Source organism: Daphnia pulex, chromosome 7 (assembly GCF_021134715.1).
Source record: "Daphnia pulex isolate KAP4 chromosome 7, ASM2113471v1".
NCBI classification, from domain to species: Eukaryota; Metazoa; Arthropoda; class Branchiopoda; order Diplostraca; family Daphniidae; genus Daphnia; species Daphnia pulex.
The window spans coordinates 2,337,302-2,353,351 of NC_060023.1; the positions used below are offsets into that span (position 1 = coordinate 2,337,302).

The 16,050-nt window shown below is 38.9% G+C and overlaps 4 protein-coding genes across 5 annotated transcripts; 2 read left to right on the plus strand and 2 right to left on the minus strand.

Annotated features, from left to right (window-relative positions):
• The first annotated feature begins 7,028 nt into the window (after positions 1 to 7,028).
• On the plus strand, positions 7,029 to 8,686 carry LOC124197353 (glutamate receptor ionotropic, delta-1-like). The gene is made up of 7 exons (XM_046592738.1): positions 7,029 to 7,112; positions 7,208 to 7,369; positions 7,469 to 7,601; positions 7,683 to 7,909; positions 7,982 to 8,110; positions 8,184 to 8,332; positions 8,396 to 8,686. The coding sequence occupies exons 2-7, from the start codon at positions 7,304 to 7,306 to the stop codon at positions 8,634 to 8,636; spliced, it is 945 nt and encodes a 314-aa protein (XP_046448694.1). The 5' UTR covers positions 7,029 to 7,112; positions 7,208 to 7,303; the 3' UTR covers positions 8,637 to 8,686.
• A 30-nt stretch (positions 8,687 to 8,716) lies between these two features.
• On the minus strand, positions 8,717 to 10,041 carry LOC124197352. The gene is made up of 3 exons (XM_046592737.1): positions 9,703 to 10,041; positions 9,196 to 9,641; positions 8,717 to 9,135 (listed from the first exon to the last, which is right to left on the minus strand). The coding sequence occupies exons 1-3, from the start codon at positions 9,970 to 9,972 to the stop codon at positions 8,835 to 8,837; spliced, it is 1,017 nt and encodes a 338-aa protein (XP_046448693.1). The 5' UTR covers positions 9,973 to 10,041; the 3' UTR covers positions 8,717 to 8,834.
• A 337-nt stretch (positions 10,042 to 10,378) lies between these two features.
• LOC124197354 lies at positions 10,379 to 11,948 on the minus strand. The gene is made up of 4 exons (XM_046592739.1): positions 11,675 to 11,948; positions 11,362 to 11,556; positions 10,849 to 11,288; positions 10,379 to 10,788 (listed from the first exon to the last, which is right to left on the minus strand). The coding sequence occupies exons 2-4, from the start codon at positions 11,554 to 11,556 to the stop codon at positions 10,515 to 10,517; spliced, it is 909 nt and encodes a 302-aa protein (XP_046448695.1). The 5' UTR covers positions 11,675 to 11,948; the 3' UTR covers positions 10,379 to 10,514.
• An 883-nt stretch (positions 11,949 to 12,831) lies between these two features.
• LOC124197355 lies at positions 12,832 to 15,321 on the plus strand. Of its 2 annotated transcripts, none has more exons than XM_046592740.1 (3): positions 12,832 to 13,222; positions 13,314 to 14,781; positions 14,855 to 15,321. In XM_046592740.1, exons 2-3 carry the CDS (start codon positions 14,467 to 14,469, stop codon positions 15,182 to 15,184), a joined length of 645 nt encoding a protein of 214 aa, XP_046448696.1. In that variant the 5' UTR covers positions 12,832 to 13,222; positions 13,314 to 14,466; the 3' UTR covers positions 15,185 to 15,321. Both variants share the same exon structure in this region; 1 of them encodes a protein (XP_046448696.1).
• Positions 15,322 to 16,050: the final 729 nt, after the last annotated feature.

Genomic DNA, 16,050 nt, shown 5'->3' on the forward strand with positions numbered 1-16,050 from the left:
CATTGCTTCCGGCTGTTTTTTTGTGTAAAAAAAAAAGCGCTAGATCTAGCACAAAATATTCAACGAAACCGTTTATTGCTGTGCGAGCCGCTTAAAACAGATGACGGATTTCGCTTAGCGCTAAAATAACGGACGGACCCGCAATAAGCACTAAAATAATGAACGATCGTGCGCTACTCGTCTGCCCCGTGACCGCAATCGTATTCGTTGTCGCGTCCGTTTAATTAAATCGTGCGTGAATATCCTATGTCAGGCAATGCGTGAACATCTCTACCCTACAAATTTACCGCCGGAGGCCAATTGAATCTAGCAAAGGTTACACAATCACAGCAGCCTACGGTGTAGTGGCTATGGCTCTGGCTTTGATGTCAAGTATGGTGGTTCAAGCCCACTCCCGCCTAAATCGTTTATCGTGAATAACGGCGTGTCAGGGGATGGGTACGTATAGCCAAGATGCTGTACCGACGATATATCGTGATAGAAAATTTTTCAAGCAAAAAACACGGCGTTGACGCAAAACAATATATATATTTTTAAAATGATTAAATTTTAAATCTGAAATAGCATAATGGTTATAGCACTGGCTCTGTGATAAAGATATTCATGGTTCAATTCCAGTGATAGCCTTACTTTTTGTAGGGATAAATTTTTTTTTACGGATGCTTTTGTTAGCCATGACTCAGACAAGTCAAAATTTCGCAAAAAAAATTTTTTTTCACAAAACTAAACAGTTAAATTAAAGAATATACATATTGAAAAAAAAACAGCCGGAAGCAATGCGTGAAAAATTCTACTACTAATTTATCGCCGGAGGCAAAACGTTAATATCCTCTATCCTGCAAATTTACCGCCGGAGTCAATACAACACAACCTCTACCCTGCAAATTTACCGCCGGAGGCCGTGTGTGAATATCTACATATTAAAAATTTACCGAATTTTTAAGCAACGTATCCAAGCTCCAACAATGAAAATGGGAAGAATTTTCAAAATTTTTTTTTTTCAAATCTTGAAGTTAACTTGATAATTGCTTTACGCTAAGGTTTTAGTTTTTTAAAGAAATGCCAAGATAAAAAGAAAAAAAATTCTCAAAATGTGCAACCCTCAACATTTGCTCTGCGACTTAAGATAAGGCTGTGTCTGAAATTTTTTATGTAACCCATACCATTGAAACAGAAAAATTTTTAGAAAATTATGAAAGGGAATATAAACGTTTGGACGTTTATGCTGTGAATTGAAAAGGGATAAAATAAATGTATAACAAATATAAGGAGGCAATGTAATAAAAATAAGGAAAACTTAAGACATGGCTTTGTCTGTTACATGAAAAAGTTTCAGACACAGCCTTGTCTTAAGTCGGAGAGGACATGTTGGAATTCAACATGATCCGTTACATATGTTGTATCCCTGTATCTGTGATTGTAAAAAGTCGAACAGTGAATTAATGATACGCTGCGCTAATGATGGTTGTACAAAAATGTTTCATATGTCTTGTGTTAAAGTTAACCATTTAACCCGGACCCAAACAAAATCAAATAAACTAAATTATGAAACACTAAGAAACACACTTTTTATAAAATAAAATACTATCTTAAACTGTAAAAAAAAACCTATCAAATAGCTATCTGGGTTTTATAAAAATATTTAAAGAAGTATAAAAAATTGAAAACTAAACGTTCAAAAAGTTTTTCCGATTCCCATTTTTTGTTTTTCCCATAAAACTCGCAAAATTCATCAGAAATTCAGGAAAAAAAGTCTAGAGGATAAATAAAATATCATTTTAATACGCTGTATTTATTTCAGAATTTTAAAACAAATTGTACATATCAAAACTGCCCTGTACATTTTAGCCCCGTGTCCCACATAGCCCCGGTCTCCCCTACTCTTACTCCTCCTTAGAAGACGGCATGCTTCTGATCCCAAACACAACAATTGTCGTTTTTTACACGACTTTTTTTGGGGAGAATACTTAACTGTATGTGACTAAAGTTAAAAGAACAGTTAACTATTTCCTCAGATAAAAATAAATGCTGCGTAAAGACAAGTAATAATAATCTTAATACGTTTCACGATTCGACAAATGTGCTCAAGACCAGTCTATGTCATGACTGCATGTGCTGCTGTGTTTGGCAGTCATTAGTATGGGCTGTTCGCACTAAGTAGTACAAAATTCGAACACGAGGGTGCGCGCACACACTGTTCACAAACAAGGGCGGGATTTATTTTAAAAGTGTCAGCGTCAGCTTCATCATCAATTCATTTTATATAATGGGGAATGGCTCTGTGAAAATATAAATTTGCCACTCATAGACAAGGAGAAATTCTGTAGGGGAGAGGGGGGCTAGTTGGCAGGGTCACTTTTTGTGAATTTTTTTGAATTTTTTTACCACACGGTTTGCAAAATGAATGAATGAATCAGATTCAGATTTCAATTCTCTATGAATTGATCGTATTTGTTTGCAAAATTCATTTACACGAAATTTTGAAATTGAGAAAAACTGCAAAAAAAGTATGCCAACCTGCCCCAGATATGGGATAAGTTGGCAGACGATCCTGAATGAATGAATGACGATCTCCATTGCTCCAAAATTTCTAGGTCGAATTTTGAAAACTTGCAACTCAGCATCTCGTGAGAAATCTGTATGCCAACATGCCCCTCAAAATTTCTGACAACTAACCCCACAGGGTGCTTTTTGAACAAATAAATTCATAACTAAATAAATTTTAAATGTAGAAATGTCGGGTTTCTTTTAAAAATAAGACAAACACTAATTCATTTTTGCTTGGGTTTTCTGACACTCTTAGAGTTTTATACTATGAGAAAAATAAAAAGTGCTGAGAGGCCCAAAATAACTTTTTGCCGTTTTTTTCATTTTGCTATAACTCCTGTTGGGGAAGTCATATAGGCTACTTTTGAAATTTTGTATGAGCAATCTGGGTGTTGTCTTTCATATTTGGGGTAAAAGGCTTGATTTGTTTTGGCCTGTAAGGGGTCTAACTAGCAAAATGCCAACTTACCCCATCTGCCAACTAGCCCCTCTCTCCCCTAAAGATTACCTTTTAAAGATATAATGATAAAATGATAAGATCTTTTTAAAGAGGAAGAAGCAATAAAGGGAAAGTATTTAGTCTGATTGGTATCCGACTCGGGCCTGGTTATATACAGTACCTACACAAAGTTTGGAAACACGGCGAGTATTTCCGCGCTTCTAACACGGCGGCTTACGGGCCAAGGTGTCTCCCTTTTTTACGCGATAACTCACGTTTGAGTTATCGCAAACCAAATTTTAAAAAATCATCTTGGTGAGGAAAGAATTTCCTTTCACCATGATTTTTTGCAGATTTTAGTGAATTGAAGTTTATCCCCTACGTGCTAGATATAAAGTTTGGAAACATCGGCGCGCTCGACATATGTTTCCATGCTAAAGTGTATGTTACTTAAAAAATTCAAAAAAATTCAAATATATCAATTTTTACTTGAAACTTGTACAAACGGTAGACGACATAGTCGTCTACATTTGAACAAAGTTTCAAATTTTTTTAATGAAACGCTGATTTTTGCCGATTTTTTAATAAATTTTGATTTTTCTTCTCACGTCGCGTGGTGCGTATCCTGCCCCGAGGGAAGAATAGAAGAGGGAAAACCGTCGAACCCCTTTGTTCTATACTTTTTCTCTCGCATGTTTTCTTTAAAAAATCGGCAAAAATCAGCGTTTCATTAAACTCACATTCATCTCCCATCTTATCGGATGAGGTCCTTTCTTTTGACGCTCTACCTTTTTTTGATTTCGTTTTTACATTTTAACCAATGTCGGAAGATCAACAGTCTCCTTCGCGTCGCTTCTTATTACGTAAGTCAATAACAACTTTAGCTTGGCAAAAGGATTAATAAGTTGTAACGGCCTTCATTTCCAGAATCCACTTGGGAATTTACCTAATGTGTCCATCAACAAAATCGGTCTGATTGAATCTCAATTGATTGTTATGCTGGCGGAAACCTTGAATTTCACGTAAGAAACTATGCTTTCTGTTCATATTCGTAAACGCAAGTTTAAAAAAATTTTCTAACAACAATTTAACAGGTACGAGGTGCACTCCAAAGGACGTTCTGCAAATTGGTTCACTTGACGAGAAAAAAGGAAACGGTTCTTGGACGGGAGTGATGGGTCAACTTGTGCGAAATGTACGTGCAGTATCGTTAAAAAATGCTCCTTTTAAAATTTTAGCCTACTACGATGACGTAATGTTTTTTTATTTTGTTTCAACCGATCTAACAGGAAGTGGACATATATGTCCCTTTCTTTTGGCCCTTGGTTTTATTCGCGATCGATGGCTGTAGACATGACCGGAACAGTGATTCTTGATGACATTTTCATTATGCTCCCGTACCCAAAGCAAAATACCGACGCCGCAGGCTATCTTTACGCTTTTTCTTTTTTGGTTTGTACTAATTCAATTTCCTGAATCTTTCAAAAAAATCTCTTTGACAAGCAATCAAAATTACGACCCAATCGTGAAAACTGATCAATTAATTTGGCAGAATCGTATTATTATACCCTTACAGTCATACTATAACTGCCAACTTTAATTAAAATGAATTTTACTCAATACAGACTTGGGGCTTTACATTCGGATCATTTTCGCTCTCCACTCTGTTCATTTGGATTGTAGCGCACGTACAACAAAAAGGAGTGCAGAAACTGGTTATAATAATGGTGTACGTTTTATAAGTATGTTTAGAACAAGGTACGTAATAAGACAAACGCAATTACGTCAAATTTTCACAGGACGATATCATCACATAATCTTTGCAGGACGATTTTTGAGATAATATTCGTTGGCTTCTCGGATAATTCAAGGCACATTGCTTCTTGTATTGTTGAGGATCACTTACGCCTTCACAGGGATCGTCACTTCAATGATAACCACTCCCAAATACCAATTCGTTGTTCGATCCATAGAGGAAGTGGCGAACAACGAAGAAATCATGCCACTCATTATCGAAGAATCGAGTACGCACGTTGCATTTGAGGTTAAAATGTTTTAAGATTTTCTATGACAATAATAAGTCTGAAATAAATGCCTTAATCATTTTATCAGGAGTCGACTGATTTCAATTTCAAAAAGATCTTCGAGCGTGTTAGAAGAAATCGGAAGTTACTCGTTCCGTCATCGAGTGAATTTATGGACATTTTACTGAGCGACCCTAGACATGTTTTTATCTTAATGTGGGTGTATAAAGTTTATCTTTATTCTAACACTAAATTTTGCTTTCATTCAAGTCTAATTTTCTACCAGACTCTGCAATAGAAAAAGATTTTAGGAAAACTAAAATTTGTCAGGCCACTATACTACCACATTATGTGAAGGAAAGAACGAATGGTTTGTTTCTTCAAAAGAATAGTCAGTATACCCCAATAATCAATGGACAGTAAGAACAACTCTTCCGGCTTTATGTGACAAAGGATTAGGAAACAATTTCAGATGTTTACTTACTTTTGATAGGTTGTTGCTGTTAAGACAGGCTGGTTTGTCCAACTATTTGGAGAGCACAGATACCTCGTTTGCTTCAAGATGTAACATCGACGAACGTAAAAAGAAGAACAAAAAGCGAGGCAATCTCTCGTCTCCTTTGACTCTGTACGATCTCAGAGGCATTTTCTTTGCTTTTGGATTTTCTTTACTTGTCTGTTTTGTCGTCTTTTTGTTCGAGCTGGGCTTTAACTTGTGTTGTCAGTTCAGTTAACTTAGCCATGACAACACAGCGATGTTGTTATTACCTTAGTAGTGCTTAATTATGTACCACGTAGGCCTATTCCTTTCCTGCTAATTTCAAAAATAAACTATGCTGTGAAGTCGCATATGATGGGTCGTTTGAACAATCTTTATTTTTTTTAAATCTTATTCGACAGAGAGTTGGGAGTTAGTTTTATATTATTCGGAGTTTAACGTGCATTAGTTAACAAAAATGATGATGATCTCTTATTACTTGCGCTAAAGAAAAGCGTATTATTAGTCTGCCGTCGATCGTCTCTATCGATTTGACTTCGTTTATCCGCAACTAATTTTATCTATCTGCTTGCTATATATAAAACGGGCTGGAATATCAGAGGAAATAAATAACTCTTCGGAACAGAAATAAAATGAATCTTCGTGGGCGTTCTTTTTCCCCAGCTCGCTACATCATTTATTGATGCGAAGTTACTGATGGGCGATGTGTTGGCAATTCGCAATTCCAGTATACGGCGTATATTCTCAAGGCGATGGTTGCGAAACATAATTTCCGTCTCTTAATAATTTAATGCGCTGTTTCGTGACTGTCCGTCGAGCGAATCGGGTCTGATTTGGGTTCCACAGAAATTGCATAGTAGAAAACTATCTACTTTTATAAGAAACGTTGATGTGCGGGAACTATCTTGGTCCAAACAAAAGCCAAAAAGCGACAATCTTACATCGAAATCTCTGATGTATGACGATTCAGGAACGCCCTTTTTCCTGATGAGAATCTGCGAACCACATAAGCGTGCTAGCCCAATCGCTAATGGGAAAACGCCCTTTTTGAAAAAGAATTTCGTGAAATTCACTAGGTATTTATACACACACTGGACGATTGCGGTGACGATGGCTCATTTTTATCGTGGATCTCACAAGATGCGGTCGATTCGATTTTGGCTGATAGTTTCTGCAATTTCTTTGATCGACTCGTACCGATGCCAAAAAATAAATAGCCACCTTCGCGTCGCTTCTTTTTACGTAAGTATACCAGTTCCTATACTTATATAGTAATCTGCTGCAATAGTTAATAGGATTCACTCTTTGATCTTATCCAGAATCCGCTTGGTAATTTGCCTAACGAGACCATCAACAAAATGGGAATGATTGAATCTCAACTGATTGCTTTAATTTCTCAAAACTTGAATTTCACGTGAGAAATCAATCTTTATCATTATTTAAACTCTTACGTTGTTTTTTACATCTATTTCGTTTACTGGTCTCTTGATATTTCTACAGTTACGAGATTATAGTGCCAACAGACGTTTTGGAATTGGGTTCTCCCGACGAGAAGAAAAAGAACGGCTCTTGGACGGGAGTATTCGGACAACTCGTCCGCGATGTAGGATTTATTTAAATTGTCTTTAAATTTTTTGTCAATTACCGCGGTATAATAGTACTAAAGAGAAATTAAATTTCATCCACCGAGAACACCAGGAAGTGGACCTGTCGATTTCCTTTGGCCCACTGTTCTACTCGAGATATAGCACTGTGGACGTGACTGTCTCGATAATCCTTGATGACATATCGATAATGGTTCCGTACCCGAAAGCTATTAATAGCGCTGGATCTTATCTGACTGGCGCTTTCTCTCCAATGGTAAATTTTTACAAAGTTCCCTTATTAGACTCCATTAAATCAACTGTAGTTGCCATGCATCTCCTAGCAAATGATAAATAATTCAATTATTTATCACAGACACAAGTATTCCTATACGGATCATTTGGTCTTGTACCAATAGCCCTTTGGATTGTAGCGCTCATTACAAAAAAAGGAGAACGAGATCTAGGAGTTATATTTGTGTTTATCGCAGCAGTTGCGCTAGGACAAGGTAATAGGCCTACTACTGTAGTGTTAAATTATTCACTTCAAGTTGCCGATCATTCTGCTGTATAACATTTTTTTTTTTCAGGAGGATATCTGAGACAATATGGACATTATTCTTTCGCGATTCGATTGATCCATGGATCCTGGCTTATTGCTTTACTTGTGATTACTTACGCTTTTAGTGGACAATTAATATCGATTATAACAACACCGAAATTTGACTTTATTGTCCGTTCCATCGAAGACGTGGCAACCAACGAAGACATACAACCACTTATAGTCAACGAGTCCAGCACTCAAGCCGAATTCGAAGTTTGAAAATTATATTTCACCTTTCGTTCACGATTTTCGACTTATATAATTCTTTGTTCAATTCTGATGCAGGATTCGTCCAATCCAATTTTCCAAGCAATCTTCAATCGCGTCAAGGAAAACCCGAATAAGCTCCTCGTTCCATCGTCAAGTGAATTTGTGGAACTGTTACTTACTGAACCCAATCAAGTTTTGATCATGGTACAAAATTACGAATGTAAAATAAATTATTCTTATCTATATAGCGCTATTATTATTTTGTTACCTGATTTAGTCTCGCATGCTAGCGGATTCTGAAATTCAAGAAGATTACAGGAAAAACAAAGTCTGCCGTGCCACGTTGCTGCCGAAAGTGGTGAAAAGCACAACGAATAGTTTGTATCTGCGAAAGAATAGCCAGTACACTTTGGCCATGAACAGGGAGTACGTTTGATCTACTCTTATATTGGGTAATCTAATCAACTCAAAATTGGATTGCAACCCCAGGTTACTGTTCCTTAGACAAGCTGGTCTGTCGGAATATTTGGATGGCGCTTTCGGTCAATATTCGTCGAGATGTTACATCGACCAAAAAAGCATGACTGGTGGCAGTAAGCAGAACGGTCCGTCATCTCCGTTGAGCCTTTACAATCTCCGAGGTGTTTTCTATACCATCGGCTATTTGCTTCTCATCTGTTTTGCCGTATTCGTCTGCGAGTTGATGTGGCATTGCTACCGCCAAATGTAACCCCAGCACCACCAACTTATTTAATCTTCACGAAAATATCAATCGCACATTTTATTGGTATATAGCTGCATAATATTATATCCCATTCCAGTTGTGTATTATTCCATCAATTATTCACGGAGGAGACAAGATAACTGGGAGTAATACTAGTCAATTTTATAATACTGAATCGACCATCTTCATTTTATATTCTGAAATTCACGCGCACACGACAAGGCCTGGTGGCACGCAGATTAAAACGCCAGTAATTTGACTCGAAACTGAAGTAACCGGGTTGATAGCTTTCGTGACGACATACGTCTCCATTGCGATAACCGTCACCGTCGAGGTCGACGGTACTCGATTAAACATGGCCCTGTCTTTTCTCGTCAATAATTCCGGCAGGTCGTAATCATTCAATTCCGATCTGCCGTCTATTAGATCCTCGTACTTGGACGACTCAATTTCACGAACGGCAGATCGCAGAGGATCGCTAATCAAAACTGTTGGTTCCACCAGGCTAAATTGAATTAAAATTTAGTTAATTTGAATCAATAAGTTTGTAGATGTGATTTTATACTTTTCCTGGTTGATGGTAGTTGGAAAAACGTCAGAATTTTCCAGGAGATCGTCTTCCAGATCGACAAAGCGTCTGGTCCGGTTGTAAATCGGGCAAACGGTTGGGTTGGTCGTATTTAAAAACAAATTGGACGGTATGCAGATTTTAGTGGTGGTGACGCTGCTGACGTCTGTCACCGTCATCCTGATGGTTTGTCGGGCGAAGATGATGGGGCGCGTCAGAGCCGACGACGACGGTTTCATCTGATTGTTGAGGTTCATGCTGAGCAATTCCAGCGGATTAAATGGGCGGAGAGCGTGGACAGTGTGAGCTTCGTTGTCCAACAAGAAAAATTTGTGATTCCAAGCCGGAATGCGTTGCTTAGAAAACGAAACTTTTGGCTCGGCCATGCGATCAGCTGATTGATCTTCGTAATTTTTATTCACCGATGCGGAGCGTTGCTGTCCCTGTAAATTTAAATACGTTATAATATAACAGAAATGATAAAAATTCAAATTTGTGTACAACCGAAAAGTATCCTGGATTTTTCCTGATGTAATCATCGTCTGGCATAGTCGGAATAACAGGATCGGGGACAGGAACCGGTGTGCTAAAATATTCCGAGAAAACATATTGCACCCAATTGTTTATTTGGCTAGGATATAGAAAAAGGTCTCTATTAATAGGTGATGATGCCAGCTGCCAGGGCGACTTTAAAACAACCGGTGAGTACGGTTGCTGGTAAAAACGATCGCCGACGACGAAAGTTGCTAAGAGAATCAAAGCGAATATTTTCATCTCGAAATATTTCAGAGCAGCAACAATTATACAAATCAAGCGGCAACGAGACAACTGACGAATGTTTGTTGACGCGGAACAAGGCCCTTATATAATATTCTCTTGTGGATTTTGACTTCTCAGTCTCTCCCAGAGTTCCTTCACTCTGCGGGAAAATAATAATCTTTCGCATTTAATTCGCTTCCTCCCTCTCACAGAAATTAACGTTCGAAATCTAAAGACCGAATCCAACGATGTCGACAAAACCACCCACCGTGCGTTTTTTAAGAACGAATTTTTCAGTTGAACGATTTCCGTTTTCCTGAAAATTCACGACGAGCGTGACTCGGGAATTTTTCTTTTAACGATTTAACTGCTCCTTACATTTATTTATTTAAAAAAACGACTAGTATAAGGAACTGTATAATGATTTTCTGAATGCCTGCGTGTAATATTGCACTATAAATAGCCATAAGCGAGTACACAGTGTAGAGAAATTGCATCGAAAGCGGCGGGAATGCAATTTTGAAATTTTAAAATCATTGAAAATGTTGGAAAACCTTTTAACACACAACAAAACCGATTGGAAGGCAAGTAACCTTGCCATTATCGACAGCGGCGACCAAGCTGATCGTTTTCTTGACGACTGTCGACGAGTAAACGTAACTGGTCGTTGTCGTCGTGAATGTCACGGTCAAGGCTCGATTCTGGCGCTGCAATAACAGCTGGGCGTTGCCATCGACGTCTTCCTTGGAAGAGATTATCCGCTGCTGGAAATCATCAGCTTGGCGCCGTTCTCTATCGACACTGGCCGTTGGAATCGCCGTCGGCTCAACGCTGAACGAAATTTAAAAATTAATTTTGGACTTTTACATTTTAATTATTATAGAAACAAACTGTTGAATAGGAGTCGGAGAAAGTTGAGACTGGAGGATGAAAGAATTCGATTCATCGTCGCTGATTTCGTCGACAATGTGACGTCTACGTCTGGCACACGGGATATTGGCCGCTCCGGGCGCAAACTGTGCGGCCGGAATGCACGTACTAATCACGGCCATCAGCAAGGTGGACGGGACAGTGACGGTTACCAGTGTCGAGCTTTGCATAAAGTTGCCGAACCAGCCGTTGTTGGTGTTGCTATTGAAAGGGTTCAAGGCGCCGAAGAAAAATCTCTGCTGCTGCTGCGACGGATGCAACTGAGCCAAATTGAAACTATTCGGACGGAATAAGCGATTGGCCGCACGACTCTGAGTCGATTCCAACGGTTTAGTCGACTCTTGGCTATTTTTGGTAGCCTCTTCTTCCGGCTGGAACGTCTGCCCAGGTTCCTCCCAGTCCTGGATATTTAATGCCATAAAAGTTAACGATGCGTATCTCAATAAAAATTTTAACAGATAATAAAAGTAAGACCATGGATGGCGATGGATCGGAAGAGTCTAGTCCAGCGTCATCTAAGAAATAAGGATTCTGCCACTGGTAGAAAGCCCTAGGCGAATAATAGTAAGACATGGGCATCACCAATGGCCATGGCAGTCGCTTGGTTTGTCGCTGCTGAGCGCAGGAAGCGAAAAGAAACACCGACAGGAAAACCAGCGCCAATTTCATCTGTGAATCAAATTTACATATTGCAATTAACATTTTGGGTGGTCGAACACTTGTTGTACACACATAAACCAGTCTACCTTATCTTTTTGATCAGATGTAATAATGATTTTCGTATTACCTTGTAAATACTGCGGGAGTGAAGATACTACTTGTGAGTGGTCATTCCAGTGGTTAACGACTGGACTTTTATACCGTAGGTCTACGTCTGTACTCTAGCTCTCGTCTACCTGGACGAGTGCGGTGTGTAGTTACAGGTACACAGAGGTCACGCGGAACAGATTCCCCCTCGTCCGGAAATTGCGTGATCTCATCACTAACCGTCGAATCAGTCACAGAACATTGTGGCGCTGGAATGTTTTTTGTTTTTTCGGAAGCATTTGAACTTGAAGCGAAAGAAAAGTGATGGTCGTGACTGGTCAATCGATACGCCTCTCGTTTCACGCCGCACAGCACCACAATGGACTTCCTATTGTCGTTATAACAAACACATTCTAACAACACTTTACCATTTTAGTCAATTTACATAAATATTAGTTAATGTATTCAAACGGTTGATAGAATGATTATGACATAACTCGAATAAACAGCAATGAAGACTTTTGATTATTAAAAAAAAATGAATTGTGATTCATCATCCGAAATTATAGAAGGCTGGTATATACGTCAACTCCAATCAAAGAAATGCAAATCATAAATAAACAGCCTACGCCGGATTTACATATTCATTTATTACCATCGGTCAGGCAAGAAAAGTATTATCGTCCCCCGCCCCCCCCCCCCCCGCTGCTTTCGTGACTGGAAGAGATAATAATCGAATGTTATGTTTATAACATCTTATCTACCACCACTATATATAATATGGCCAGAATATCAGAATCATATCGTTCGGTCGCGCTAATGGACGTTTATACTTGGGTACGTCAGCTCCCAAACAGCAGTGTAGAAGCCAAGGCCTTGTATTCTTTGAACGATATTTTACATCTGATGGAAGAAAACACTAAGGATTTATTTCGGGACTCGGGTTTTTAATTTTTGCGGGTTTACCTTGCGCGCGTCATGTCGTGAAGTGAGTACACTTTGATAACAATCACGTGCAATTTGGTTAAGCCGTTTCCGCGCTTTTGTTTTATCTTTCCGAATTCAACCACAGTCGAGTTTCGAAATTGGGGGTAATCCCATTTGTCATTTGAATAACTCCTTATACGGTCATCGGTTCGCTCCGTCACGCATATTAGACTCAGTTTTAAAAAAAGGGATAAAATGATACGATTTTCCGATAACATTTCAATCTTAAAATATTCTTAGAAAGGAACAGAAGTCCAGCATCGTCATGCAGTATTCTGCTTCTAATCGTATTTTCTTGATAGTATTAGTTGCATTTAATTTTCTTTCCGATGGAGTTTTCTGCTGCGCGCCAAATCCTCGGCCGAATTCCCGTCAAATACAAATCCCCGTCAAATCCCCGGAGATTATTACGCCGAAAAAAAATTATAAAACATATTTCAATGGACAATATCTTCCTATTGGCAGTTCCGATAGTTGTCCAAGAAACATGGAACTCTTTGACGGACCGAACAACCAAGGATTTTGTGACTGCCTGGACATTGCTAATAATCCAGCATTTTATTCAGATAAAACTGGCGAATGTTTTTTTCACAACACTCGGGTGAGTTGCGATCAGCGATTATAGTTATTTATTTTGATTGATGCTGATTGGAATAAATTTGAAACAAAACGTTTTTATTGTTGCTCAACAGGGTCCCTGTTCCGATGGTGAATGGTTTGTACTGAAAAATGGTGATCCAGTATGCGAACCCGTTCCGGAAGGATGTCCAGCTAACGGAAGATACTTCTACGGAACTCCGGACGAAACGATGGCCAAACGGTGTTTGAAATTATGGGAAGAAGGACCGCCTTGTCTACCTAATAACTATTTGCAACTTAGAGAAGGCCCAGAGTTAAAAATAGTTTGCGAGCCTCTCCTAGAGGGTTTCGGTACTCCATTATCTGCTGGAATGATGAGTGCGTGCCGGCCGGGCACTCTACGTAATCGCTCTGGTCATTGTTCTGGTAGACCATTCTATGGTTAGATCTTTAACTGAAACACAGAAAGACTAGCTGTTGGATAATCGAATGTGAGTTAAAGCTATTGTTGGATCGGCAACCAGCATATACTATTTCTTCCTTTGAAATATAGTACATACCGGTATTTAACTGGTGGTGTGTTGAATAAACAATTGATGCCGTGGATTTCTCTGGTCATTTAATTCTAAATCACATAACAGCCTACGCCGGATTTTTAAAATACATTTCATTACCATCGGTCAGGCAAGATAAGTATTAAACAATTAACGTTTTATCCTTTTTTTTTTATCCCATCACTTCTTTCGTGACTGGAAGAGATTTTTGTCGAATTTTAAATTTGGGCCCAAGATGATTCAGCGCCCAAACAGTGTAGGGAAAGAGAAACCGCACGACCTTGTTTTTTAACCGGCAAATTATATATCTGAAAGAATAAAATACAAATGATTTATTTCCGTACTCTGTTGATCTTTGCGGTAGCTCCCGTTTCCCTTACTATACGCGGACGTCGCCCATGTCGAGTGAGTGCAATCGTTTCGAGGAATGTAAATATTGGGAGTATAATAATCATGCAAGTGCAATTTGATTAAGCAATTTCCGCACTTTTGTATTGGTTAAATAAATCTAACTGAATTTAAGTGGTTTACCACCGTTATCTGGGTTTCGAAATTTATACTGATACGGAACCCGTTCGGCATTCTGATAACTATTTTCATATGCGGTTATCAAGTCATCCTGTCACGCCTTTAGACTCAGCTTCAAAATGGGATAAAATGATACGAGATTAAGATAGCATTTCAATGTTAGAAACACAAGTCAGTTATTGCCATGCAGTCTGATTTTTCCAAGTGCATTTTGTTGCTGATTTTCTTGACATTAACCATGGTTGCCTTTATTTTAATTTTCAACGAAATAGTTGGGGGTGTGAACATTTCACTCAACAAATACTCAACGCCGTGTGACTCCCACGAAACATTTTTCGAAGAACGGTGTCTTCGCATTGGCAGTGTCGATAGTTGTCCAAGAAACATGGCACTTTTTGACGGACCCAACAACCGAGGATTTTGTGACTGCTGGGTCCTTGATGATAAGCCAGCATTTTATTCAAACGAAACTGGCGACTGTTCGTTGCACAACACTCAGGTGAGTTGTATCATCACCGGTTGCATAGTTGTTTATTTTTGATTGATTGGAAATTGAAACGAAATATCCATAGGGTCCCTGCTCCCATGGTGAATGGTTTGTACTGAAAAATGGTACTCCCGAATGTCAACCCGTTCCAGAAGGATGTCCAGCTAACGGAAGATATTTCTACGGAACTCCAAACGAAACGATGGCCAATCAGTGTTGGGAGTTATTGACACAAGGACCTTGTCGCAAAGGTCAAGTTTTAAAAATCAAAGAAGGCCTAGACTTAGAGATAGTTTGCGATTATCGCCACGATGATTCCAAGAATGCTGTATCCGCTGGAATGCTGGGCAAATGCCGACCGGGTACTCTACGTGCACGTTCCGGACATTGTTCTGGTGTATTCCGCGTCGGTTAGATCTACAACAACAAAAAAAGTGTTGCGTCAGCAACCAAAATCATTTTTAAATTTTGTTCTTTTTAAAATAACTATATATGTAACACAAATCAACAGATGGTGTAAATAAACAATAACTGCCCCTGGCCTTTAATTCATATAACTAAAAAAAAACATTTCCTTAAATTTAAGAGGACCGAAAGGCCTTAACTATCAAAGCCATAAAGAATAATTCTCGATTGAAATGTTTAAAGGCATCAACGGTTTGACACGGGCGATACTTTTAGTGTCCTTTTCAATCCATTTATAATCATGGCCATTTTCTGCAATGGTGCTGGTAGACGTGACGTTATATACTTTGCATATACGGGCATAAACGTGACTGTGAATTTACTTTACTCGTTAACGTGCAAAAAAGGTGATGTTAAATTTTACCCACAAATGTGTCTATACTTTACTACCAGCAGAAGTTGCGGCGCTTTAAACGACAGATAAGAAAGAGACGAGTCAAAACGGTCACCGTGTCACATTTATCGCCAACTGAAAAAGCCTCGACACGCAAAGAAATGTCAGAAACGTGTTTCCAAAACGATGCGGCACCGAAACAAAAAACCATAAAAATACCATCGGCGGAGTAGACATGGGAAGGGCATCTAAGAAAGTAAAAAAGGTCATAGGAGTCATCAGCAGCAGCAGCAGCCCAACAAGGAAAAGATTGTTTGTTTCGAGACTGGGCGGGGCACCGAGTCCAATGACTTGGGCCATCAACAAACAACAACAGCACGACAGCCTATACAGAAATGCTAATGAGTCTGACGTCATTTGTATTTTAATTTCTCTTATAGCCATAGATTTTTTAAGATGGTCATTTTAAAAAAACCAAACAG